Below are 25,612 nucleotides of genomic sequence, written 5' to 3'. Positions count from 1 at the left end.
AGGCGGCGCCCGCTCCCGCCCCGCCCCGTCCCCCTCAGGCCGAGCCGCGGTCGCTTCTAGGGTCGGTTTTATTTAATAAAATAAAGTACAGCGATCATTCGGCGGGGAACCGGCGTGCCGGGGGCATGGGGCACTCCCGCCGTGCCCCGGCCTGGGGTATAGCCCCCCTCCCCGGGCTGGCGATTCTACCTGGTGAGCGTGTGTGGCCGGTACCGAGCATGCGGCCCCCGGAGCGGCGCGCCCCGGTGAGCGGCAGAGGAGCATGCGGGCGGGCTGCGGTGCCCGAACTAGCTAGGGACCCCCGGGGGAGGCCGGGCTGGGCAGGCAGACGGTGGCACAAGAACCGGTGATGGGGAGAACAGAGTGGGTGGTGTGGGGAGGTGCCGGGCGCTGCCCCGTGCAGCGCGAAGCCAGGGTGCCCAGCAGCGGAGCAGCCAGCTCAGTTGGAAGAGAGCAGGGAGCTGTGGGAGGACAGGTCCATGCTGCTGGCGCTCAGGCCTCTGCTCTCCGCACGGAAGCCTTGGGTGCCCTGGAAAAAATACAGTGCCCATGAAGTACCTGCAATGCCTCATGCCCCAAAGCTGCCATCCCAACTCCTGCACCCCTTGCCTTGCAAGCCAGGATGACCCTGGTGCTTCCATCACACACAGTATCTGCTGCCTTTGCTCCCAATCTATGGCTGAGCTTTGTGCGGAGGAAGGTGGGTACTTGGAAACACCTTCAGATTTGGAGCTCTGACCTCAGTCAAGGGGCGACAAGCTCAGGAGTTCTCAGCACTACACGTGGCCCCACAAATATGCCACTCACCCCCTGTGCCGCTGGCCACACCGCCCCAGCCTCATGCCCAGTCCTGCAACAGCCCCACCACTCACACTGTGCTTACCTCAAACGAAGCATCACTAGACTTGTGCAGGTAATTTAAGGATGCAGCTCGTTTCATGCTGTAAGAAAGCAGAGGAGAGCAGATGTGATCGTGCTGTGAGTGGTCAGACCCAGACACACAAGGTGGCAGGGCCCACACCTGCCCTGTACGCAGCCTGACATACCTGGTGTTCCTGGGCTCCAGGGGACCATTGCCCTGCAGTTTCTTGACCAACATCTCACTGCTCCTCCGTATCACATCCCGGATTTTTCCCAGGGAGCTGCTGCGCTGGAGAGTGCCACTGCCATCCTGGACACAGAGACACAAGCCAGGGTGATGGCTAAGTGGCACTGATCAGGCTCTGGCATGATGCTGATGAGTGGCTGGAACTGGCTCCAAACATCCTCTTGCCCACTTGCACTGAGGGTTTAGCCCTGGCCCAAAGCAGGCTTTACTGCTCACTATATTGTTTCCCCTCACCCAGTTCTCCACAGGGCAGGGTAACCGTGGAGTCAGCCGCTATTGTCTGGCTCATCCAGCCTGATACTCCCTCCTGCCCAGTGCAAGCTCAACATCCAGAAGGGCTGCTGACTTGCCCCAGGCCCCCAGCACAAATGGCACTGGCATCCACACAATCCTTCTCGAAGATGACACACCTCCATGACCTGTAACAGCTCAGGAAGCAACTATCAAGGAGGTCCCAGTGGCCAGAGAAGCAACAAGCCCTGTAGGGAGTCCCAGGATTAGGGATAATTTTTGTCAGGCCAGGACAGGCTGCAGGGGATTTAATTTCAAGGACTCTCTCCTCATTTGCTGCTCACTGGAGACCATCCTCATCCTCTCCCTCCCCTTGCCCTTCTTCACCACACCATCACCATTCCTCCTCTCTGTCCAGCACTCATACAGATAAGAGACACACTCTAGTCCTGCAGGCTCACTCACGTCACACAAGACCATTTCACAATGCACACGCAGCCTTGTCCCATCTCTAACACCCCCAAGACATTTAGCTTCGAGCCTTTGGAGCAATTCAGGCAGCTCCACTGGGGATGGATTTATCTGTGCTGCCAAGCAGGCACCACTACTCCTAGGTCCCCCAACTTAGCTGCATGCAGCCCCAATAGCTGCCCCAGGGGGTGGCACTTTGCAGGGAGCTTTTTATGTCTACCTGCTTTTTCTGAAGCCAAAACCAGCCTGAAATCTTGTTCCTGAGCCCGTTTCCTCCCACATGCCTCCAAAAGTCTCCAGTACTCAGTGCGGCACTCTCAGGTCCTAACAGGCTCCAGTCCACCTCCTGCACTTTGCAAGGCACAGGTTGCCAGCATGGCACCCACCATGCCACCATGTCATAATGCCAGCAAGCTCTTCCCCTGTGGCCTGCTCTGCTTGTTACATAAGGTTGTGACATCACCACTGATGTGGAATTACTTTTGCTCTGATGGCTGGATAACAGCAGTCCTCCCTGCTCCTGCTTTGAGTGGCCCCTGGAACACTGGGGCAGAAGAAAAGCAGGTAAAGTGATGGCAAGCCCTTTTATTCCTTAGGAAGATGTGAGGGAGCCCCTTTGAAGCACTCCAAATGACCAAAATGCCTTGTGGCTCAGGCTACAGCAGCAATTACCTCAGCACTGTCCAAGCAGCTCTGCAGGTAGGCAGGGACTCTGCCTTAGACCAGTCACCCCCTTGTGCTGACCATTACAGATTGTGGCCCTTGGGGAAGGCATTTCCAGTGCTCCTCTGCTCTAATTACCCAAAGCTGAGCCAGCCCTAGACTGTTCTTTAACAGCTGACCAGGACATTTCCTACCATCAAATATTTCTCCTGGTATTCCTCTCATCCCTTCTTGGATAAAACAAGTGCATTTAACCTCTTCACATTCTCATTGGGATGAGGTTTACCAAGTTGATAGCCATGTGTTGCTGCTCCAAAGGGACCCACTCACCAAAAATGCAGAGAGCACTCAAAGCAGCAAAGTAAACAATTCAATTCCTGGATGAGGCATCCTGAGCAGGTTTTGGGTGAGCTGATTATCAGTGTGTAGCATTAACAAAGATGGGGAGGTGTCTTTTGCCTCCCCACCAGACTTACACTGGGTCACAACTCTCCCTGCAAGGTACTGCTATGCCAAGCACTGTTGCTTTTCTCAGGGCATGAAAGCCAGGGGTGGAACAGGGAACACAGCTAGGACAGGGGAGCAGGACCATGGTACAAGGGCGGCAGGAACAGGCTAGGAAGTATTTTCTTGTATCAGAGCTGGAGGATGGAGCCACATTTCCCCAGCTGCAGCGATGTAGACTGACTGCAGACCAACACCAGAACCAAATGCTGCTGCATGCTGGGTTAAAAATATCCTCCCTTCTCCCCCCACTCCCTTTTCTGACGGGTTATTTTTAACCCAGAACATTTATGGGTTTGGTTTGCCGCAGAGCCCCCACCCCATTGCACCCACCAGGATGAGAGCATTCAAAAAAAATAAGCAGCTCCACCACTGAGCTCCTCTCCACTGCATGCTCCCACCCTGCCTAATGCATGGAGGTAGAGGACTTGGGCAGGATTTGGCAGCATGTAGAGCTCAGCACTGAGGGACACAATGGGGTATTTCTTTGGCTAAATAGAAATGCCTGTTGGGGAAGGTCCAAGCTCGGATGCCCCAGGGCAGCCCTGCCACACATGGTTACAGAGCTGAGGTTAGCAGCAACTCCAATTTGGAGGACAGGGAAAAGCACAGTGGAGCTGGGTCCTTCATCTCCAAAGCCTGGGAGGGGAGCCCTGGGGACAGCACATGCCCCTGTACACACACAGACAGACACCAAGCACATCCAGACCCGCTCCAGCAGCATTTGCACCCACCACCCCAGGGCTGACCGACGCTGGCCTACAGAGCATGGAAAGAAGCACAGGGCAGCGATTTGGGTCAGTCTACCTTTAATTAGAGGTATGGTTGTTACAGCACCAGGTCCAGGACATGGCAAAGCACAGGGGCAGGTGGCCCTGAGGTCCAAACACACCCTGCACTGGGAACTCACCGCTCTCCAGAAGCACAGAGCAGCACTGGGACAGAGAGGCAGGGAAGGTACAGCCCTGCAGCACTCAGCCCTGGGCTCCACACCCCATGTCCCGAGGACAAGCTTCCTTTCAGTAAGCACAAATTCCCAGGGGAGCAGCATGCATGTACCCCAAGGCCTCTGCACCACCACAGGAAAGCCAGGCCCAGACAGACACAAGCACATTTAGAATCACAACCTGCCAGATGACTAGCATAAAGAAGGGATCTAGCTAAATAAATAAGGAGTCCTGTGCTGGCCCCTGGGCTCTATCCTGCTGCCTACAGCCTCCCAAGCTTTCTTCCCAAAGAGGAGGGCCAGGGAGGTTCCCTTCCTGTAGGAGGTGGGACAACAGTGTACACTCAAGGATGTGAGACCCAAGACAGTGGAGGTGTGGCCCTGGGACACATTCCATATCCCAGTAATGACTAACAGCACCAGATCCTGTGAAGGCCTGAAGCCATCAGAGGCACTGAGACACCCCCACACCCCCTCAGGGTCAGCACGGTGACCCTACTGGTAAGAGGGTTACACATTTCCCACCCACTCGGCTAGGGACAGCCAGACTGCAGTCAGCCCCACACACCTGTGAGCAATCCAGCCCCTACCCCCGCAGCAACCTCCCTCCAGCCATCCCGTCTGCTCCCACTTGCTCAGAGCACCTCCAGCCCTAGCCCTTTGCTTCCTCACATCTGTCTTTGCACCTTCTTTTTCTCCCAACCACTCTGCTCCAATCCAGGCCATTCCCCATCTCAACCACTTCTAATGGTCTGGGGTCTACCCCTTGCAAAAAAAACTCTCCTTTCCCCCTACCCCTCCTCTGCTTTCAAAGAACAGCAAACAAGTTCACCCTCACTTTTCCCACCAGCCACACCTAAGAGCCCTGTAGCAATGGGGGGCTGATTCAGCCCTTAATGCCAGATGAAGAACCTCCAGTCAGGAAGCTGGAGCCAAACATGCTTGTGCTGGCCAGCTCCTGTACATGGTCCTTGGCTGTTGCCCCCTCACCTCATCTTGGATGTACAGTAGCTCTATGGGCTGCCCTACAGAGACATCCACACACTGCTTCTGGGTTACAGAGCTCAGCAGGAATGAGGGTAACAAGATGGGGACTGCCCTGTGCTGCAGGGAGAGCCCATCTCACTAGGAACCAGCACAGGTTTGCTACAAGGCACTAATATCAGCTAAGCCTACAGGGAAGAAAGCAACTGGGCACATGACAGCCCTGCCTAGGCCAGGCCTCACTGTCCCATAACAGCCCTCCATTTCTGAGCCTCTGCAGAGATGGAGGGAACAAGCCAGGAGGGTTGAAGATGTCTAGTGACAATGGAGTCAGCAAGCCTGGAGTGAAGACAACCCCCCGCAGGTCTGGGCCCCAGGGATGTGCAAGGGCAGACCAGGGGTGGGGGCACACAAGGGGATAGTGGCCCATCACCCTGGCCTGGGGGAGCTGGCAGCTCCTCGCAGATTCTTCCTGCTCTTGCTGGCCACGGGACTGGAGCTGGGCCGTGTGGCCAGGCACTCCTCTGCAGGCGTCGCGGTGCCCTGGCGTGCCAGGAGGGTTGGGGGACTGGCGTGGAGCTCTCGCTGAGGAAGGAGGGATGGTGTGGAGGAAAAGTCGGAAGATACAACACAAACATCCAGGTGACTGCGGTGGAGGGGAAAGAGGGAGTCTCGGGAGGCATTTAAGCCTAGTGCACAGAGAGGAGAAAGACACAATTTACAAGGCTGTGAGGTTGTAGGTCACCTAGGGAGCAGGTGGGACAAGGCCCAGACTGCATGCAGAGACCCCAGGCCACATCTGGGCTGGGAGAGAGTCTTGTAAGGCTGAAACTGCCCCTCATTTCTTTGCCAGTGGGCTTAGTGGGTTGGCAGAAACAGCTTAGCTCAGGGAGGAACAGCCTGGGTCTCCTCCTCCAAGGGTTCCTGCTCCCGGGCCTTGGGTACCTGCCAAGGCCTCTGCACCATGGAGCTGGTGCCATCCCCCTGCTCTCGCATCCCAATTACCTGGGCAGCAAGCAGCCAGGCCCTAGGGTGCTTCCAGAGCTGCCTATGGGCACAGGGCACCCTGGGGGCTCCCACGGCCCTGCCTGCAGCAGAAGACAGCTAGAGGAGGACAGCAGAGGCTGCTTTAAGGCAGCACATCTGAGGTCTCTGGACCAACACAGGAAATAACAGGCCGTGACAGACAGCAGCAGCAGGAGCTGCCTCAGCCTTCTTTTGCAGGGAGCTTCACTACAGTGCAGGGCTGCTGGCTCAGAAGAGAAGACTGGCTATGTATGCAGCAGGCTGGAAAAGGAATCATGTGGCAGCAGCTGTGTCCCCCAGGGTGCTGGGCTAGCCCTCAAATCCTCTATTCTCAGCTGTCTGGGTCAGGGAAGCTCTGCTAAGACCCCTAGGGAAGGGTCCTATGAGCAGGGACTATTCCCTGGGACTGGCTGTGGCAGAGGGTGGCACTACCTACTTGCCTTAGGATGATCAGCTCAGAGACTGTCAGGAAGGTCTCCCAGACCATCACCAGTGCCAAGAGATTACCCAACACCAAGCAAAGTCAGGAGGAGCTGCAGAAAGACACCAGCCAGCATAGGGACCCGGTGATTCTAATCCAAACCTGCAGCCCTCCCTCTGTGCTTGTCTAGCCCCCTTACTAATGGTGAGTGCCATTAGTAAGGAGGCTAGAGTTGGTGCCTTGCCAGACTTAAGACCCTCTTTGGTCCTGATGCCAAGACCTGGGGCAAAGGACAGCCTTGCATCTGGTAAAGCTGCTGGGTCCACTTGAAGGTCTGTTTTTCAGATCCCCTTCAGCCACCTTCTGCGTACAATCCACAATCAAGAGAGCCAGCAGGCTTCAGGCTTTGGGTGTCGAAGGGCTGTCATGGCAACAGGGAAGAAAAAAGAGGAAGGGAGGGAGCTCATGCAGGTGGGAATAGAGCAGAGCCAGGTGGGGAAGGGTTAGTGACAGCAGATGTGAGGGGGCAGCAAAGGACTCTGTGTGCCCAGTGCCTTCCCTGTGCCAGGCTGCAACAACCCCAGCTACTCTATGCTCTCAGGGTTTGCAGAAGGAATGTAAGCATTAACAGCTCTAGCAGCCCTTGAGCCAAGCACCCACCACCACCATGCTCGCTTGTTGCCTCTTCTTCTCCATCCTCCTGCTTGCAGGAGACAAAAGGCACCTGTTCCAGCCCTGGATCACTACCTTTCTCCAAACTCAGTGCTAGCGACCAAAGTCACCTTCAGCCTCAGAACAAGCCTAGAGAGGTCCAGATTGCCCTGTCTGTGCCTCAGCTAACACCAGTCTCTTGCCTCCACTGGTCAGCCCAGCTTGCCATCCCACAAAACCTGCCTTTTATCCCCTCTGCTTGGCCAGAACCTGCCTATGGCACAAGACCAGGAGAGGGGGACAGCAAAGATGCTGGCTACAGACTATTCTTGTGCCCTGCAGTCAGTCAGTCAGTCACAGACACACTAGGCATATCACACACACACAGCCCTGTCCAGGCTCAGCATCGTCAGTGGCACAGTGCAGGACAGACAGCCAAATGGCTCTCACAGGCTGGGTGAGCCCGAGATGGGGCTGATGCTCTCAGCCAGGGCCTCCAGAGGGGAGCAGCAGGGAGAGATGTTAATAAGGTTACAAGCCTAAGATTAAGGGCAGACCAGGACCAGTTCATGCTGGGTACTGCCAGGCCCTGGCAGCTCCCTGGAAGCAGGAGCCCTCAGCTGGGAGTATGTGCTCTGTACACCAGAAGCCAGACCCAGACACGCACCTTTGCGGGCTGGCTGGCTCATGCCAAGAAAGGGGAAGGAAATGTGCAGGGAATGAATGGAGGCAGACAAGGATGCCACGACAGGCCACATGGGGACAGCCCTCAGCCACGCTGTCCCTTCCCTCTGGCAGCCGGCTGAGGCCATTCTTGATGGTGTCTTGTACTTACCCCGCTCCATTCCACGCCCATACTCACTTCCTCGCTACCGTCTGTGGCATTCTCGTACTTGACACTGCCCCCCAGGCTCCGATGTCTCTCTGTGCCATCCCCCTCCTTCAGGATCTCCACCACCTTCGTCTGGTTGATTGGGTCAATGCCCTGCAAGTAGGAAAGGATAAGGAAGAGCTTTGTTTTGTCTTTGTGTTCCTTCCCTCTAGAGATCCACTGTGCCATCACTGTGCTTGGTTCCTTGGCTCCCTCTCTTGGCCAGTGCCCCATCACAGCCAAAACTGCCCAGCACAATCAGGATGGAGCCAAATGCCATCCCGCACTTAGCAGTCTCTGTTTGAACTCTCAGCTCAACGAGTCCTCACAAGACCATAACCAACCCTGTGGAACAAGGGCTTGCTACCCCAAAGCTGACAGCTCTTTCCTTCACATTTTGAAGTGTGAAGGATTCAGCTGTCCTTCAGTCTTTTGTGCTAGGTGCTTACAGTTCCTGCTTTATTATTTGAGGATTGAGAGGAGTTTAAGGCAAGAGGTACTCTAAAAAATTCTAGGTATTTTTTGTATTTGGAAAAAAAAAATTAGTATGAAGAAAACATCCCAGTAAGTGCAGTTCTCCCCAGTAGCTGACAAAGCCCAGTAATCTGCCTTAACCCTGCTGCAGTATTTCTGCACTCAGTGAGCCATGCCTTCCCCACACATGGACATCTGCTCCATCCACGCACACATGCACACACCTACACACGTGTGGATCTCTGCACAAATTCATCCCCAACCACCAAGGCCCTCTGGTGTCATGGGAACGTAAACCAAGAACATCAGAGAGGACCAGGAGAGTCCCTCACCACACCCCAACCAAGGACAGTGCCATAACGTGCCACCCCAAGCCCTGCAACGCCCCCCACTCCAGGGAAGGTCCCTCTGGGGTTACCTGTCGCCGGGAGCGAACTGCGCACTCCTCCAAGGTCTCGGCTGCCTCCAGCTTGCCCTGGCGCCGGTACAGCGCACCCAGGTTCCTCAGGGTGGTGTTCACAGTTGGGCTGTGGTAACACAGAGAAGGTGAGCAGGAGCCCTGGGGTCAACCCCACAGAGTCCACAACTGCCCACAAACCAGCTCTTACCTGCTAACCTTACAGGCCTTGTACCAGCCACCATACTCAGCATAGGGAGCGCTGTCTCTGTGCTTGCTCTAGAGGGTGAGGAGAGAAGAGAGCTGTTACTTCCACACCTACTGCCCTTCTCTGGCCTGTGCTCTGCCACTGGATGCCAGGGTCAGACCTCAGGCTGCACCCCTGCACCAGCTCAACCCTTGGAAACACAATATGCAAATGCAGTGACAAAGCCCAGCAGCTTCCTGGTAGGAAAGTTAAAAGCATGTTTGCTGCAACAGATGTGGGCCACAAGCAAAATGATATCCTCGTTTCAGGAAGAAGCATAATCTTCTTATCCCCTCCCATAGTACCAAAGGCAGCAGGGACAGCACAGCCTATTTTCATGGCATAATGGACCATGTGACACCCCAACCAAAATGCAAAAGGAAGACAAAACCCCACCGCCATGCCAATCACCATGGGCACTAAATCCCTCAGCCAGGACTAGCAAAGGAATCAGCCAGCCACATCCCAGCCTTTGGCCTACAAGGTCAGGCTTGCCCTACAGCAGCTCAGCCCAGTTAGCTGTTCCCTCCCCATGCCCAGCATTTGCACCCCAAAGCTGGCTAGCTGGCCTTGTCCCGGCCAGCTGCAAACAGGCTGCTGGCCAGAGCAATAGCACAGGGGGCAGAGCCTGATGCTCAAGCAGGAAGATCTGGACAACCCACACTGCAGGGCAGTAGCTGCTAGCCCTGGGTATGTAGGACCATGGCACCAAGCAGGTGCAGGGGGCCACTGCTCCACTGCATGAGTTACAGCTCTAGCCCAGAAGAAATTGTCTCCATGGGGACCATTTTTGTCACTCAGTCTCACAGCACTCCTCAGCTCTTTATCCCACATGCCAGTCTCCCTGTGCCATAGGCACATGTAGTTTTCTTCACACCAGAGCCTACACAGCCTGGGCAGGCATCAGGGACAGGGGAGTTCAGGACTCAATACATTACTCCTGTAGAGACAGCCCTAAAGAGTGTGTGCACCTAACAGGAAAGGTGTCAACTCCTCTGGGGCAGATAAAGCCTTGAAGGCCAAGGCTGCCAGCTGTGCCCAAGGCCCTGCTGATGGCATGAACTGGCCTCCCTCTGCTGCCAGGAAAGAGGGGCAAGTGACAAAAGTAGTCAAGCTCTAGTCAGGAATTTTATACATTTTAATGGAAGATATAGAAATAGCACAAGGCAGAACACATCAGCCCCAGCTCCTGGGCCAGGAGTACAAGCAGGTCTGTAACTATTGCTGCTGCCTGGACAGGAATGCCAACCCTGCTTTGCCATGAGGCACAGACACAGCTGCCTTGGGGAGAGGAGCCTCAGAGTCAGGGAAAGAGGTTTAGTCCTTGCCTAAGACTCACATGTAGAATGAATCTCTTACTCTAACTGTGAGTATATCAGCCTGCTCTCTTGCCCCATGGCAGAGCTTCCATTATCTGGAGCATAGCTTCATACTATAGCTACCTACATTTGATCCCTAAATTCTCTAAAGATACCATCAGAAGAGTCTCAATCCCAGAGGGGGCAACGGGAACCTGGTCTCTACTCCAGCTTGGATTTCTCCAGGATAGTGCTGCAGCAAGTGCAGATGCTTTGCAGCAGAGCCTCCACAGTACAGGAACCAGAACAGTGTAAAGCTGAGCAGTGCCCTGCACTGGGAGCCATGCAGAGTGGTTCAATGGGAAGGCACAGGATACTGTGGGAACACCTGCAAGTACCCTGCTTCTAGGGCTGACAGGATGGGACTCATCAGTCACTAAGTCAAGCCTGCCAGACTGCTGCCTGAACCCTGGAAGGTTGGGGCCTGCTCTGAGGGCAGAAGAAAAGGAGAGCCCCCACTCTACTGCAGGTAGAGGACTAGATCAGAACCCTTCGTTCTGCTGCTTCACCCACCTGCCAAAAAACAAACGGGGCCTTACACTAGGCAAAAGCAAAGACACGACTGCTGCATTTATTGACTACAGAGCAGGGCCTGGGCTGCAGGAGCAACAGTAGCTTTGCCTTTCAGCCTAGTCCAAAGCAAGCACTGTCCATTTCTGTCCCCTTTCAGAGGCCAGCTAGTGCCTGCCCTATGCAGAAACCCTTTTCAGATATGGCTCCATTTCCTAAGCAAGGTGACAGCAAAAGTTTCTTCTTGACCTCAATTTTTTACCCCAGACAGCCTTAGAGCTACTTTACAAGCCAGTTATGCTCTGGGTACTGGCAGCTCTTCGGAACAGAGTGCCAAGGAGTTGTAGCACAACTGTCTGCCATCTTCCATCATCTGCATGCCCAAGAGGGATCAATCACAAAAGCAGAGAGAGCATGCAGCCATGGCTGATTGACTGAACAGTCCTGCCCAAGGAAAACCACCCTGCTCTCTGATGGTCCTTCCCTCCCTGCTGGCCAAGGAGCAGCAGTGCCGTATCCCCCCCTCTCCAGATGCCTCCTGGCCTTGGCAGCTCCTCCAGGAAGGAGGAAATAAAGAGATAGGCTGTGGTAAGAGAAGATCAAACCCCCTGGGATCAGACTCACCTTGCTCATCTCCTCTCTCTCCTCTGCATGCATCCAGATTGGCTTGTGCTCACCTATGTGGGGAAGAATGCAAAACAGGTCCACTCACCAACCCACACTGTTGTTTGCCTCCTGTACAGCCCAGTACTCTGTCCCCAGAGCTAGCTCCTCATCAGGGGGAAGTGATACTCCAGATCCTCACCCCAGTCCCTTGCCCAGAGTCCCAAGAAAGGCAACCCACACTGCAAAGGCAGGACAAGGAAAGGAAAAAACAAGTCCTACCAGCAGAAGTACATTTGCCAGATGCACAGGAGAAACTTCAGCCTATGCTTGAGCATGATTGTGCCATTAACTATTTCTAACCTTGTAAAAAGACTGAGCTGAGACTCCTGAGAGGAGGAACAGCATAACACACTAGAATGGCAGTATCTCAAGGGATGCCCAAAGCAGGGTCCCTGCAAGGCATCCCATCCCTCAGTCTGGGCAACACCAGAACCAGACAAGTCCAGGCTGAGAGCCAAGAAACCCCTCCCCTGCCCCAAGGGCTTCTGCTGTACAAACCATCCACAGAGCCGAACTCCTTCACATGAGCACGGGTAAGGATATCCTTATACAGCGCCTCTGCCTCTTTGTATTTGCCTTGCTTCAAGTAACAGGAAGCCTGCAACCAAAACAGAACAGTTCCAGCCCCACTGGGAAACAGATTACCTCTGCCCACCTCTTGCAGCTATTGCTCTGTCTCCAAGCACCAGGCAGTGCCCACCTCTCCCACAACACCCCTCCCCAACACCACATGGCCCCTCCCCAGTGTCTCACCAGGTTGTTCTTGGTCTTGGCCACATTGGGGTCGTCCGGACCCAGGCAGCTCTCATAGATCTCCAGGGCCCGGCAGTAATAGTACTCCACCTCATCATACTTGCCCTGGTTCTGGCACAACAGGGCTAGGTTGTTCAGCTGCTTGGCCACATCAGGATGGTCTTTGCCTAGAACCTGGTGAACAAAAGAAGAGAAGCCACAAAGACTGGAGAGGACTCCTGGAGTTAGTAGACATTGGAGTCCCCCTAGCACATGCCCATGTCAGACAAAAGCCAAGGTCTGGAGAGGAGGAGAAATTCCAACTTCCACCTCCTGGCAGGCCCCTCTAGGGCTGCAGACACTGGAGAGACAGGAAAGGTGGTGGCAGAATCAGTAGCTGAACAGACTAGACAGGCCCTGTATCTCGCAGATGCATTGAGGTAATGAGAGAAAGCCCACAGAGAGAGCTGAAAGGAGAAAGAGCACGGAAGACTCGTACCTTCTCACGGATCTCCAGGGCTCGCTTACACAGTGGCTCTGCTTCTTTGTACTTCCCTCTCTTGCCATAGAGAACAGCCAAATTGTTCAAAGTCGCTGCCACCTGCAGAAACAGAAACTTCTCCATGAAACAAAGCAAATTCCAGCAGGACCAAACCAGGGGCACAACCAACAGTAACACTGACTGTCCCATTTCCTCCAAGCCTGCAGTACTGCTGCTTCTCAAGTGAAGGAGGTCCAGAGACAGAAAGCTGCCCTGACTATATCGCAGGATCCAAGAGAAGCTAACTCCTTACAGGCCATACTGAACCAGCCAGCAGGAAATGCTGGAGCAGTAAACCACTGCTGGAACAGTGCCCCAGCAGCACCCAAAGGTGAAGAAGTAACTGAAAGAGAGACACTCACCGCTGGGTGGTCTTTGCCTAGAGTCTTCTCACGGATGGAAAGAGCATCATTCAAGAGGTGTGCTGCTTCTTTGTATTTGTTCTGATCCCTGCAGTGCAAAGTCAACCATTTATCTGGGATTTGGACATTACGGCCCAGAGCAGGCAGAACTATGAACAGTGCTCCTTCCACACAGACCAAGCCTTCACAGTTCTTTCTTTCCTCATTCCTCCCTGCTTTAGTCAGTCCCTAGTTATATCTGAGAATTTGGCAAATCAAATACCCCATCTAGGCCAAAACTTTTCTGAAAGGCAAACCCCTGGGAGCATGGGGAGCCCCAGGATGTGCTGCAAAGGGCAACAGGAGATGCAGAAAGCTGTCCTGGCCCAGTCCTGCCCTTCCCACCATCCTCACCTGTACACTAGTGCTAGAATATTAAGCATGGTAGCCACATCAGGGTGATCATGGCCTGATGTCTTCTCCAGGTCTTCCAGTGCCTGCTTGCAGAGTGGCACAGCCACCTCATACCGTCCCTGGGAGGCATACTGGATGACAAGGTTGTGGAGGGTGCGCAAGCGTGCAGGAATCTCATAACCTCCCTGCTGGGCAGCTGCCACGGCACTGCTGTGCTGGTGGGGCACTGTGGGCACAGAAATAAACACGGCACAGATGGCCCAGCAGGCTTGAACAGAGACAGACAGCACCCATGCATGAGCAAACACTTACATCCAGGACCATGCTCCTCCTCCTCATTCGGGAATAGGTCATCCAGAGAGTCCTTGGTGGAGTCACCCTCCTTCTCCTCCTGAGAGGATGAGAATCACAAATACTGTTGGTTCTCAGCAGAGACAACAGAAGCCTGGCTTGAGTCAGTTGCCAAACTCTTGGCCCTTCTGCAGCCCACCAACACATCAATTTCTCCTCTGTCTCTGCCACCATCTCCCCCCACAAAACAAAATCCAGAGATTCTGCCCCATGCAGGCCCCCTTTGAGCTACAGGCATGGCTGTACATGGGAAGGGGCAAAATCCAGGGCAATGTTATCACATGTAGGCAGTTCTCCCAGTCCAAACTCCCGGACCCACAAAAGCAGCTGCTCAAAAGGACTGGGGCATACCGAAGGCGAGACATCCTCGTCATACTTCTTCAGCTGGTTCATGAACTCAAGGTGTTTCTTCTCCTCCTCCAGCTGAGCCACGGTCTGTTCACTACGCTGCAGCTTCTGCTGGGTGTTGGCAAGCTCATCACGCAGCCACTGGTTCTCCTGGCACAGTCTCCGCACCTGAGCACGCAGCTTCTGCTTCTCTGACTCCACGGCATTCAGATGGTTGGACAATGCCATCATCACCTTGTTAAGAGTCTCAGTCAGTAACAACCAGAGTCTTGTCTCTCGCTCACATGCATGCTTAGGGTCCACCCATGCTAGCCTTCTACACTTAGCCCCTTCCCACCCCTGTAGCTTATGGGAAATGGCCACATGCCTACCCTTCCTCTGTCAAATCCCAGGTAACACCTCGGGGATCACCCCCCACTCTCACCTGAGCTTCTCCAAGCCCCAGTTCTATCATCTCCACTGACTTGCGGAGCAGGTTGGATTTCTCATGCACGAGATTGGCTTCTTCATCCTTCTTCAGGCACTTGATGGTCTCCAGCAAGCTGTGCAGGATGGAGTTATGTTCGTTCTTGAGTGCTTCCAGCCCTTGCATTACCAGCTTGGTGTTGGAAATTATCTCCTCTTGGCTCAACTTGTCCAGTTTCTCCTCCCTTGGGTACACCATGGTGGACATAGTCCTACTCCTGCAGCCCTGCAGAGAGACCAAGACAAAACCTGAATGCCCCAGCGCTGTTTCAGAGAGCCACAACCAGACACAAGCATCACAACATCCTTCCAGCAGTCAGAGACAGCATTTAACTGATTGCCTACTCTAAGCCCTTCTCCTTCATCTTCCCCTCTCCCTCTGGCAGCCGGCAGCTGTCAAGGCACGTGCTTCTGTTTTTGTGGCTGGGAGTGCTGGCAACCAGTGCAGGTGGCCTACGTGGACAGGAGACAAAAAGGTGACAACCAGTGGTGACCTCCAACACCCCCCCACTCCCAGCAGGGGGAAGATTAATTTAGCTTCTATTTAAGAGCAGAGATTTGTGGTTGGCAGCTGGGGTTGCAAGCTATACACCTTCTGCCCACAGACCACTGATGCAGAGAGGGTGTCAGAGCTCAGCACCTCTTCTGACTGCAGAAGAAAGGGAACACAAAGTGGAGGGATGGCAGCTCAAAGCTTTCTGCTTCCTCAAAGGAAAATCTCCTAGAGGAGCATCTCAGACAGGGAGGCATCATGCCTGACCAGAAGAGTACATGCTGAGGATCACAGCCTAAGCACAGAACTGCCATTGTGCCACTAAGGGACATGCCACCAGCAGGACACAGCACTTCCCCAGTATGTGATTGGGGAAGCTCACATACAGCCACAGCTACAGTCACATTAACATAATCCTTGTGCAGGAGTTGACTTGAAACACCAACAGTGTTTCCATCTTCATTCACCCTGCTGCCACCCCAAGGACTCCTTAGGATGGCCTAGGAACTCCATACTCCTTCACTGTCCTGTTCCCCCTGATATACAATGGGAAAGTACCCAGCTACTGCCTTTGCACAGCAACACCAAGCACTACAACCTAGAACGTTAGTGTGGCTGCAAGATCCCTGTATACAAAGTCCAGAAGCTAGGGAAACAGAACAGGCCAGAGGCTGAGAGACACAACAGGCAGGCAAGACCCCTAATAGCAAGACCCTGGCTGCTCCATGACTCACTTATTTAGCACAATCCCAGCCTCTCCCACCAGCTGGGCCACCCCACCAGCCTCCTCATATTACTCAACAGTAAAGCCTCCTCCCACCTTGCTATCAGGTCACTCCAAAACCAGCCTCCTGCAATGCCCTACACAGGCAGCACCTGCCCAGCAGCACATCCTTGCTACCTGGAGCTAGCAGAGGCCTCTGCAACTTGAGTGCCCGTGGCCCTGCTGCCAGGAGGCTGGCAAACTGCCCAGAAGCTACACAGGAGGAGGTGAGGGAATTGCTTCCAGCAGATCTGCCTGTGACCTCCTGCCGGACCCACCTCTGCATGCTTTGAGCTCTTTGTTCGGCAGCTGCCTTGTGCCTGTTTTACTGAGAGAACAGAAATACTGTTCCAGCTACAGGAACAGAGCAAGCAGAGCTCCCCTTTCTGGCAGGCTCCTCTTCTCCTCACCTGTGCACTCTGTCCAAGTGCCAGGGAGCTAGTGGGGAATGGGCCCCTGAGCAACAGAGAGGCCCAGCTTCCTCCTCATTGCAGTACTTAAAGTGAAGATGCCAAACAGCACTGGGACAGTTGTTTTAAGTACACACATCTCATTATTAAACCCATTCATCTCCTCCTCTTTAGCCTCATTCTTCCTCCAGTTGTTTTATAGGCATGAACTCTCCTCTCAACTCTTCTTTGGTTTCTGTTCCCATTATGTACATCCATCCCTCAGGAAGAGGGGGCAAACCCTCAACACACAGCTGAGACCTTACTGAACCCCTCAGCAGGGCAGAAACACCTCGTGTCTCTTGAAGACTTGGTTTCTGTTCACACCTCTGAACAAGAACTGAGTCATCCTCCCCCAAAGTCACAATGCTGACTTCATATTCACTTCATGATCTAGCATCAGCACCAATTCTGAGTCACACTTGACTGTATCTTTCACTTTTGGGTATCTGTTATGCTCCACATGCAGTTAACCCTGCACATTTTATACCAAAAGAGTCTCATCTGGACCATAACTTATGCCAGTTTCCTTTGGAGAAGATTATATGACAAGAATAGCATGAAAAACCTCATTAAGGTCAAGAGAGAGGACACAGACTATCGTTTCAAAAGGAAAAACAGGCTTGCTGAGAGTTGGTTGCCACTCATACCCCATCTTCCAAACTCATTCTCCAGAAACTGGCAGCTAAGCATTCTGGTCAACAGTTCCCCTGCTTATTCTTCTTCCCACTTTTCCAACACACCTGGAGCGGGATCAAGTGCTAAAGCAATAAAGAAAGCCTTGCTTAATGCAGACTTCTACAGGTGAGCACAACTCATGAAGAAATGTGCAACAACTCCCAGCCCTAGAGAAAAGAGGTGAGCAGCTCAAAGGGTCTTAGCACTGCTTCATATGGCCACAAACTCTTGTGCTCTAAAATAGGTCCAGACAGCTTCCCAGGAAGGCTCAGCAGGCACTTACCTCTTCCACAGAACCAAGGTAATAACTGCTTAAGGGGTTAAATGGCCCCATCACTGGTTCCAGCTTGTAAGGAAACACACCCTGACTCACTTGCAAACAGGGAAACAGGCAAGTGGGAGTTCTCTGAACCACAGACAATGCTTGTGACACAAGAAGATACTCAGGAACGGCCTCATACCCGAAAAAAACTAGAACTCTGCTCTAAAACTCTCACAGCTGAGCAGTACAAGTCCCTGTGGGTACTGGGCCAACTGTGAAATGCTGACAGTTTTCATAGCAGCATCACTTATGTCCATACAGAGATCTTGCTGCCATCTTTAAAAAGTGCAAGACAAACACAATGGGAAGATGAACATGTGACAGGATAAAAAGCACCAGACCTCACACCTTGCTAGGTAACAGAGTCAGGCAGACAAGACCCAGATACATAGAAAATCAGGCTCATTAATTCCCCTGTACACAGAACTACTCCTCAACTGTGAAACTGCTGTGTGTTAAACCACCAGCATCTCTACTACAGCAACATTCTTTCTTCGGCCCTTACAGCAGAAAATGTTCATGCCTTTCACAGTCCCCATAATCAAGCTGTTTTTTTTGAAACTGCAAAGAAAGACTTCAGACTGAGAAGGAAAAATAAATCAAAACATCCTGATCCACAGCATATAAGACTCATCCTACCCTGCAACTACATCCTCAGATCCTTCAGGAATCCTAATAGAGGATTTTCTACTCTCACTGGCTGTGCAAACATCTGTAACAACCTCAGCCTTTCTCCCCTAGGGTGACATCCTGGAAGCAGAGCTCTGCTAGGTACCAACATGTTTCCATGCTCAGCAGTGGACAGAGAATGGTCCAGGCTGTACACAGGGTGCAAAACCTAAGAACAACACACAGCTGCTCAACAAGAAAACAAAGAGGAGACTGCTGAGAAGTAATTTGAATGCTGCTACCTCTTGTACAGCAAAGAAAAGCAACAAACACCAGTAGGAGCTGACTTAACCTTCCAAAGCAGGAATTTCCCCCCAGAGAGCTTATTTCTAGTTCTCCCCAGTGCTGGCAGGTCTACTCTCAGTGCTCAGCCCTCCAAAGAGGAAACCCTTGCTATGGTAGCCAGTGCCAAGGTCAGGCAGGCTGAGGCTGCTGTATATGCACTCTTCCTACTCCTTTACGTTCAGTAAGGGGCCCTGAGTGTCCTTTACTCAGGCAGAAAACACACAGAGGTTTTCTGCAGAGAGAAGGGGACACATCATGGCTTGCCTTTAGCAGGATGGGGCTCTGACTGGAACAGGAAGAAAGAATGCTTTTCCACCAAGGTCCTTAAGAGATGGAGAGTCCTGTTCCCAGCTTATCCTGCTGCAGTCCTCATGGACCTGCAGGTGTCCCAGCCCAGGTTTCCGCTCTAGTTGGCACATCTTCCCTGTCTACAGTGAGCTGCTAGAATAGCCTGCCTTTCCGACAGCACCCAGCTCATCTCTCCTCTTCTGCTCCCGTTTGGAGGACAAGGAAGGAACATGCGTGCACTGAGCTTTGTGGCAGCTGCAGCAATCAGCCGGGCATCCATCAGCAAATACATCCTGCCAGGCAAAAACCTTCCTCCTGTATTCAAGTGCATAACCGCGAAATCGCTAAGCATCAGCAATTTCAGCAGCTCATTTTTCTGCCTCTCAAAACTGCTCCCACATGCAAGACCTTTAAGAGGAAAGAGCTGGAAGCTTCACTGTTTCTATCTTCAACCCACAACATCTACAAGGATGCCAGATTAAATGGGTCCAAGTCAATCTTAAAGCTTAGGTTATGATGCCTAATGCTAGAAAAGACTGTGGGAGTGGGGGAGGAGAAGCATCGGGGAAATCAGGAGTCAGCTACAACACAACAGAGATCTCAGGGCTACAAACAACACAACTAATGCAGTTCACTGCCTCTCTGCATGCACAAGACAGTAACTGCAGCAAGGTTCCTTCAAACTGCAGATGGTCTGCCAGCACTTTCTGTAAAGAAGAGAAACAGATTTTCAGCAGCAAATTCTTCCGTAGGAGAAGGTGACCCAAGGATATAAGTGATGTGAGGTAGTTGCAGAAAGACAGCTGGGTTCTGGAAAAAAGCTTCCTGTGGAAAAGAGTAAGTCTAACCCACAGCAAGAACAAGAGACCACATTTGGGAGATAGATAGCAATGGTTTCCATTTAGAAATGGAAACACAAGGCTTTGTCTTGCTTCATCATAATTATCCAGTCTCCTCCTGTGAGACATGCTTTTGCTACCTGGAGAAACAGCAAGGTTATACATTTGGGAAGCAAAACGACTTGATAAAAGCAGGAAGGGTTTTTTGGTTTTGTTTGTTTTTCCTTGGACCTCTGCCAGCTAATTACTGTTGAGCAACAAAGGGTCTCTGGAATGACTGGTTGACCTCCAATGAAGCTAGAAGCAAGACTGCAAATAAGAGAGAGAGTCTTCACTCCTAGGGGACACTGCAACAAAACCTCGGCCTAATACTTTGGATATTGAAAAATAAAAGCAGTAAAAAGCAAACAGAGTGACAAAGTTGCAGCCATCACAGAGGCTGTGTCACAAATTTTCTTATTTTGATATCATGTCAGAAAGCAAACAGATTGTAGGAGATTACAGTCAGCTGTGCAGAGCCTCTGAGGCTTCCACTGCACAGCCAGGACACAATGACACTGCCAGGAACACCTGCACACTGACACACCACTGCTAGAACAGCTACTGTGCTCAGGGTCACCACCCCAGGCCACCTGGAGCAGAAGCACAGAAAAGGGGACAAACCAGCACTGCTGAGCTCCACATCCAAGTTGGTACTTCCAGAGCTGTTCTAATCTGGGCAAAACAGGAAATGCTGGGGTTCACATGAGGCACAGAGCCGGAATGGTGCTCTGTGATGCTTGTCACTGTTGCCAGAAATGCCAAGATGCTCCCTTAGAGCCACTAAGGACACACACATCCTGGGAGGTCATACCCACCGTATCTCTGAGCTGCAATTGTAAAGTCAAAAGATGTCACCCAAATCCTAATGTCCATAATACTCTCTGCCACCAGTTATCTCATACGTTTCGACATCCTACTGCCAAAAAAGGGGACACCTAGAGTCCCATCTTCTGGCTAAAATTCTTTCCCAATGCCAGCCTCCAGCTCGGACCTTTCCTGCACTGCAAACAGTCTAGAGAGTTAAACCAACACACAGATGACTTCAAGTACTACAGAGGGACTGTTCTGTTGTAATCTTTCCCTCAATAAGAGTCTGGCTTGAGTATTATTTGAAGAGTATTACTTGGAATGAATGCTTAGAGGTCTTTGGTCCATTCCCTCATCCAAAGTAGGATGAGGATCTGATCAGGTATCTGTGTCTAGCTGAAGGACCCTCTCCCAAAACAGATATCCCACAAACTCTTCAGACCCCTGTACCATGACTTAACCATCCTCTTGTGGGAGAAAAAAAAAAAAGGTAAGAAAAAAAAACTTCATCTGAATTCCTCAGATAAACTCAATGTGTTTGCCTTTAGTGAACACCTCTTCAGGACAAAGGAGCGAAGCACCACAGCACTAGAAACTGATCCAAGGCCCAGAGAAAGGGATTGCAGTGCCTGCTTCCTTCCAGCAAGGTCCCACAGGGATTTTTGGACTCCCAAAGCAATCCACCCGCAACAACACAGCATGCAGTGAAGGCAAGAAGTGGTCTCACTCACATTCTCCTACACCCCAAAACCAGGACCCTCCTTGGCATCCAGACATCTCCTCACATGGCTTTGAAGCCAATCTCCAAGCCCAGAAAGACTTCACTTAACCAGTTTCCCCAATCCCCAGAGTCATATATAACACAGTACAAGTTGACTGAGCTGTTGATATGCTTTGATCCCTGTCTGGGGGATAGGGAGGGCTGTCCAGGGATCATGGCCAGGATTGCTTCTTCCAGCAGCTGACACATGCCAGCTCTGGGGTTTTTTTCTAGATACTGGAAGGCCTGTGTTGGGAATGTCTGTCCTAACCAGCAGGCTGCCAGAGGCCCAGGGGACAAGGACTAAGGAACTAGATTTGCAGCTCAAGTCACAAAGAGACAGCAGCTGAAAGGAAAGAGCATGAAGGGGAGCCTCCTAACACTCCTCTCTGCCCCAGAAGTTTCAGCTCCCTACCACCCACAATCTCTAATAAAACACAAATCACATAACCTTCCTGAAATCCAGGGCAAGGTGGTGATAAGGTGGCTCTACAAGGACTTGGCCACAGTGACTCATGTTCACGCCACTACAGAAGGAAGATGGGAGTTTCCCATACCCCTCCCACCTTCCAGCCCATAGCTGGAAATGGACAAAAGGTACTGGTGTTTGTTCTGATTGACCAGAGTAAGAAATTCCTGTATTATCAAAGCATCATCCAATTCCAGAATGGATATGTACTCTGAGGAAGACAGAACAGGTAGTCTGGTTGGCTTTGTATCAGATAATTCATTCCTTTCAAGACCAGAAAGGTCCCACTCCATTTGTTACTACCAAATACAGACACTGGAATCAACAAGGGTTAAAAAAAACCCAACAAAACAAACAACAACAGCAAAACCAACCAAACAAAAAAAAAACAGCACCGATTTTTGCCATTAGCAGAAAATAATTTGCTCTGGTTGTACATCATATTTTTTACAACCCCAGCTGGCTGGGAAAACCTGCCCCTTCCAGCAGGCCATTGGAATGAGAACAGCAGTCATCACCACTCCCACCAGCAAGCTTATGCTGGCACCTCCAGATCAGCTGATAAGACCTTGTTTTTAAACTTGTTGGTGTCTGCAGCAGCTCACCAAATCCATTCTGCATCTGCTGCGCCTGGGACTACAGCGAAACACCATTAAGACATGTTTCCAGGCTAGTGGAGACAAGAGCTAAGCAGCTGGAATGGAGCCAGGGCAAGCATCTCTTCCCAGCTTCAGAATCTGATTGGGAGTCTTGCACTATAAAAAACAGAGCGAGAGCCATTACCTTGCCCTGACAGCATGAAGCAGTATTAAAGCAGGCAGAGTAATTCCCAGGAGGTAGTGCCTCTGCAGGCATCTGTCTAATGTGAGGGCTATGCACTAGATGTGCCTGAGCCATATACAGGAGATAATCAGGATGCAGATGGGACCAGCAGGAGCTCTGGGGCCACTCTGTGTGCCCTGAAGGACTCTAGTGTGCCCACACTCCCTCCATGGTGTACCTGGGGCACATGCAAAGACTAGCTGACTGCAGGCTGCAAGACTGCACTGCTATTTCCAAGAGCAAACAGCTTTTGTAAACCATAGCAAGGCAGGCAAAGTCACAGGGACAAACCTCTACCTGCAAAACAAGCAGAGGACCTGTTCTATCTTTGGCTTGAGCTCTTTGAGGAGCTACACGGCTCTTTCCCAGCAAATCAAGCATTTATCCAGTAACTCTGCCAAGGTCAGTATCTTGACACATGTCCTTTGTGCCCCAAGAGCCATTTTGGTATTTGGGGTTAATGCTGTTGTTCTAACCTGGACATTCCTCCAAAACAGCAGATGAGAGAACACATGCTTCCTGCTCCTTCTGCCAATTACAGCAAAGCTCAGCCATGTTTATTTACCCTGCGCCTGAGCTAGCCAGATCTTTGACCTGATGTGTGCTAACACCACCCTCTTTCCCCACAAGCACAGGCAGGGGTGGGTGTTTTCCACATCTCCAAGGCGGCGTGGCAGAGAGGAGACCAAGGGCACTAGAGGAGAGCTGAGCATGGAACTGCAGCAGAGTGCCAGATGCCAGCTATGCAAGACGCAGGGAAGCCTGCTGTTTCTCGTAATGTGCTGCTGCCTCCCACCATTGTGCAGATTTCCCCCGGCTGCCTGGCCAGAGCATTCTACCGCAACACCATCCCCCAGCTCTTCTTCAGACACCTCCTCCCAGGCGCATCCTCTCCTTCTCAGAAGCTTACCAGCGATTCCCACAGCCCACCACCTTTGGAAGGGTGCACCTCCACTTCGCAAAACCTTAGGAGGCAGTTAATTAATGAAAAGACGGTTTGGGGCGAAACAAGGCTCTTTGAGAGCTTCTGCTGTATGACCTGCTCCGTCATCGTTTCTCCGGCTTTGTCTGGCAGCAGGAGGCACGCCCGCTGCGTATCCTTGAAACAAACAAGCCAGAGAAACCCCTTCACCCCTCAGAACCACCACAGAGAAATTCTGCGCCCACCTGGCTAAGTGAAAGCTTCACCAGGGAAAAAAAAAGTTTTCATCAGCTCTGCCCGAAACTGCGCATCAAAGCGGTCCTTTGTTCCAGGACGATTGGGCACCCTGCCCATCTCAGTCACCGGATGAGAATGTCCCCCGCCCCGCGCGCAGAGGAGCGGTACCTGGCTGCCTGCAGCGGCTTGTCCAGCGCCGGTGCTCGCGGAGGCGGCGGAGGAGCGGCGGCCGCGGCGCTGCGCGGCTCCGTGTGCCGCGCCGCCCGGGGAGCGAGCAGCGGCGCAGGCACCCGGCGCTCGGCAGCCAACCACACTGCGGCAGGGGGAGGGGAGGGATGCGGACAGGCTCCGGGAACAGGACGGTCGGACGCTCTCCTGGGAGCGCAGAAAGCGCCACGCACGCCAAGCTCACAGCTCCCTCCTCGGAGATCCACGGGAGCGCCCAGGAGCAGGGCCGAGCCCCCACGGTGCCGCCAAATGCTGCCCGAGCAGCACTGGCCACCACCGGGCTCCTATTCAGCCCGCCAAAGCCCTGTTCCATCCCACCCTCCATCCTGTGGCCGAAGGTTTTACATCCTGTTTGGTACCACCCTCGGCTGTGTCCCCACTGCTGACCCCATCCCAGCCTCCAAAGCCAAGCTGGTGTAGCTGCCGAGAGCCCTCCAGCTGCATGGTGGCTATCGCTGTGCCCACAGCAATGGACAGATTCAGGAGATCTGGGAAGGCTGGAGCCCTGCTGTGTCCACACTGTGCAGTGTGGGGCTAGGCCGGGTACTGCTGGGAAGCACTTGTTCAGTCTCTGGCTGCTCTTCTCAGAGAGGACAACGACATGGGATCCAGCTTAGATTGTTGCTACAGCCATCCCATGCACGGTAACACACAACTGTCACGGTGCTCCCTACGATGTCCCCAGCTATCCACATCTGCCTGAACCAGTACTGCACCTGTGTTCCTGTCCCTCCTCACAGATTCCCCCAGACCGGGAAGGGCTTCAGGTGTCCCAAGAGGAACACAGCTCAGCCCAGCCATGTTGATATGCAGGTTCTCTCTTGCCTCATCACACAACACATATTTATTTCCTAAAGCACCTTGCTGCCCTCCATTCCCTAGTTCTGGAGGGCAAATCTAGCTGGCTGTGGGGGTACATACAGCTATGGCACGCTTACATGTCACATAAGTTACACAGCAGAAGTGCAAGCATACATTATTTGTGTTACAGTGAAAGCCATTCCTGGCAATGAAGACACAGACTAATTATAGAGCAGTGAATCCCGCAGTCTGTGCCCACAGCACCCTGGAAACAGCCACGGCCGGGACTTCGGGCTGACCCACAGTTGCCACACACACATTGCGCTCTTCCCTCGGGGGCTCCCGGCCTCCGTCGCCCGTCCCTGCGTGGCAGTCGGCCCTGCCCGCGGGGAGGCCAGGCGCACCGAGCCTGCGTACCGGGAGCTACCCGAGCAGAGCGGGCACCGGCAGGGCTCCCGGTGCTGAAGGGGGTTGATCCCGCAGGGCGCGCCTCGCCGGCTCCAAAGTCCGCAGAGCCGGCAGCGCCCTTAGCGCCGACCCGCAGCGTTACGGCGGGCACGGCCCGAACGCTGCCCTCGCCCCCGCTCGTTCCGCTGCCCAGCGGCCAGGGCGCCCCGAGCCTCGCCAGCCCCAGCCCAGCCCCAGCCCCAGCACAGGGCCTCCCCAGCTCCCCGCGAGGGTCCCACCGCCCCCCGCGGCTGGCGGGGCGGCGTCGCCCCGGGAAGGCCGCCCCCGCTCCGGCATGCGCCGCCGGGCTCCGTGTGTCCTCCCCAAGCCAGGGTCGCCGAGGGAAGCGACCGAGCCCTCGTAACCCCGCCCGTCCAACCTGCTGGGCGCAAGATCTCGATGGCGGTCCCGGTCGCTGTCCCGGTCCCGGCGGGGGCGGGGCGAGACCCGCGGCCGGCACCACCCGCCCTCTCAGCGGCGCAGCCCCTTTAAATCCAAGATGGCCGCCGCCTCAGCCCCGCCGGCGGGAGCGCGCCACCTGCCGGCGGCCCCAGGTCAGGCCCGCGGCGGC

General features: G+C 53.3%; 1 protein-coding gene across 8 annotated transcripts; it reads right to left on the bottom strand.

Moving 5' to 3' along the window:
* Nucleotides 1–50: 50 nt before the first annotated feature.
* On the bottom strand, nucleotides 51–25,562 carry KLC4 (kinesin light chain 4). 8 transcript variants are annotated; one of them, XM_030268921.4, is made up of 16 exons: nucleotides 25,421–25,562; nucleotides 14,680–14,946; nucleotides 14,259–14,489; nucleotides 13,869–13,947; nucleotides 13,557–13,782; nucleotides 13,164–13,251; nucleotides 12,760–12,861; nucleotides 12,282–12,455; nucleotides 12,027–12,126; nucleotides 11,487–11,539; nucleotides 8,959–9,026; nucleotides 8,769–8,877; nucleotides 7,841–7,990; nucleotides 1,047–1,171; nucleotides 884–941; nucleotides 51–529 (listed from the first exon to the last, which is right to left on the bottom strand). In XM_030268921.4, the coding sequence occupies exons 2-16, from the start codon at nucleotides 14,926–14,928 to the stop codon at nucleotides 440–442; spliced, it is 1,902 nt and encodes a 633-aa protein (XP_030124781.1). In that variant the 5' UTR covers nucleotides 14,929–14,946; nucleotides 25,421–25,562; the 3' UTR covers nucleotides 51–439. The 8 variants fall into 8 exon arrangements, with proteins under 8 accessions (XP_030124781.1, XP_030124784.1, XP_030124785.1 ...); XM_030268924.4 differs by having other exon boundaries at nucleotides 7,868–7,990; nucleotides 25,421–25,552; XM_030268925.4 differs by lacking the exon at nucleotides 25,421–25,562 and adding an exon at nucleotides 23,734–23,890 and having other exon boundaries at nucleotides 7,868–7,990.
* Nucleotides 25,563–25,612: the final 50 nt, after the last annotated feature.

The sequence above is a fragment of the Taeniopygia guttata genome, chromosome 3 (genome assembly GCF_048771995.1).
Source record: "Taeniopygia guttata chromosome 3, bTaeGut7.mat, whole genome shotgun sequence".
Taxonomy (NCBI): Eukaryota; Metazoa; Chordata; class Aves; order Passeriformes; family Estrildidae; genus Taeniopygia; species Taeniopygia guttata.
The sequence above is the reverse complement of the archived record's forward strand: the minus strand, read 5'-3'. Positions and strand labels throughout refer to the sequence as shown.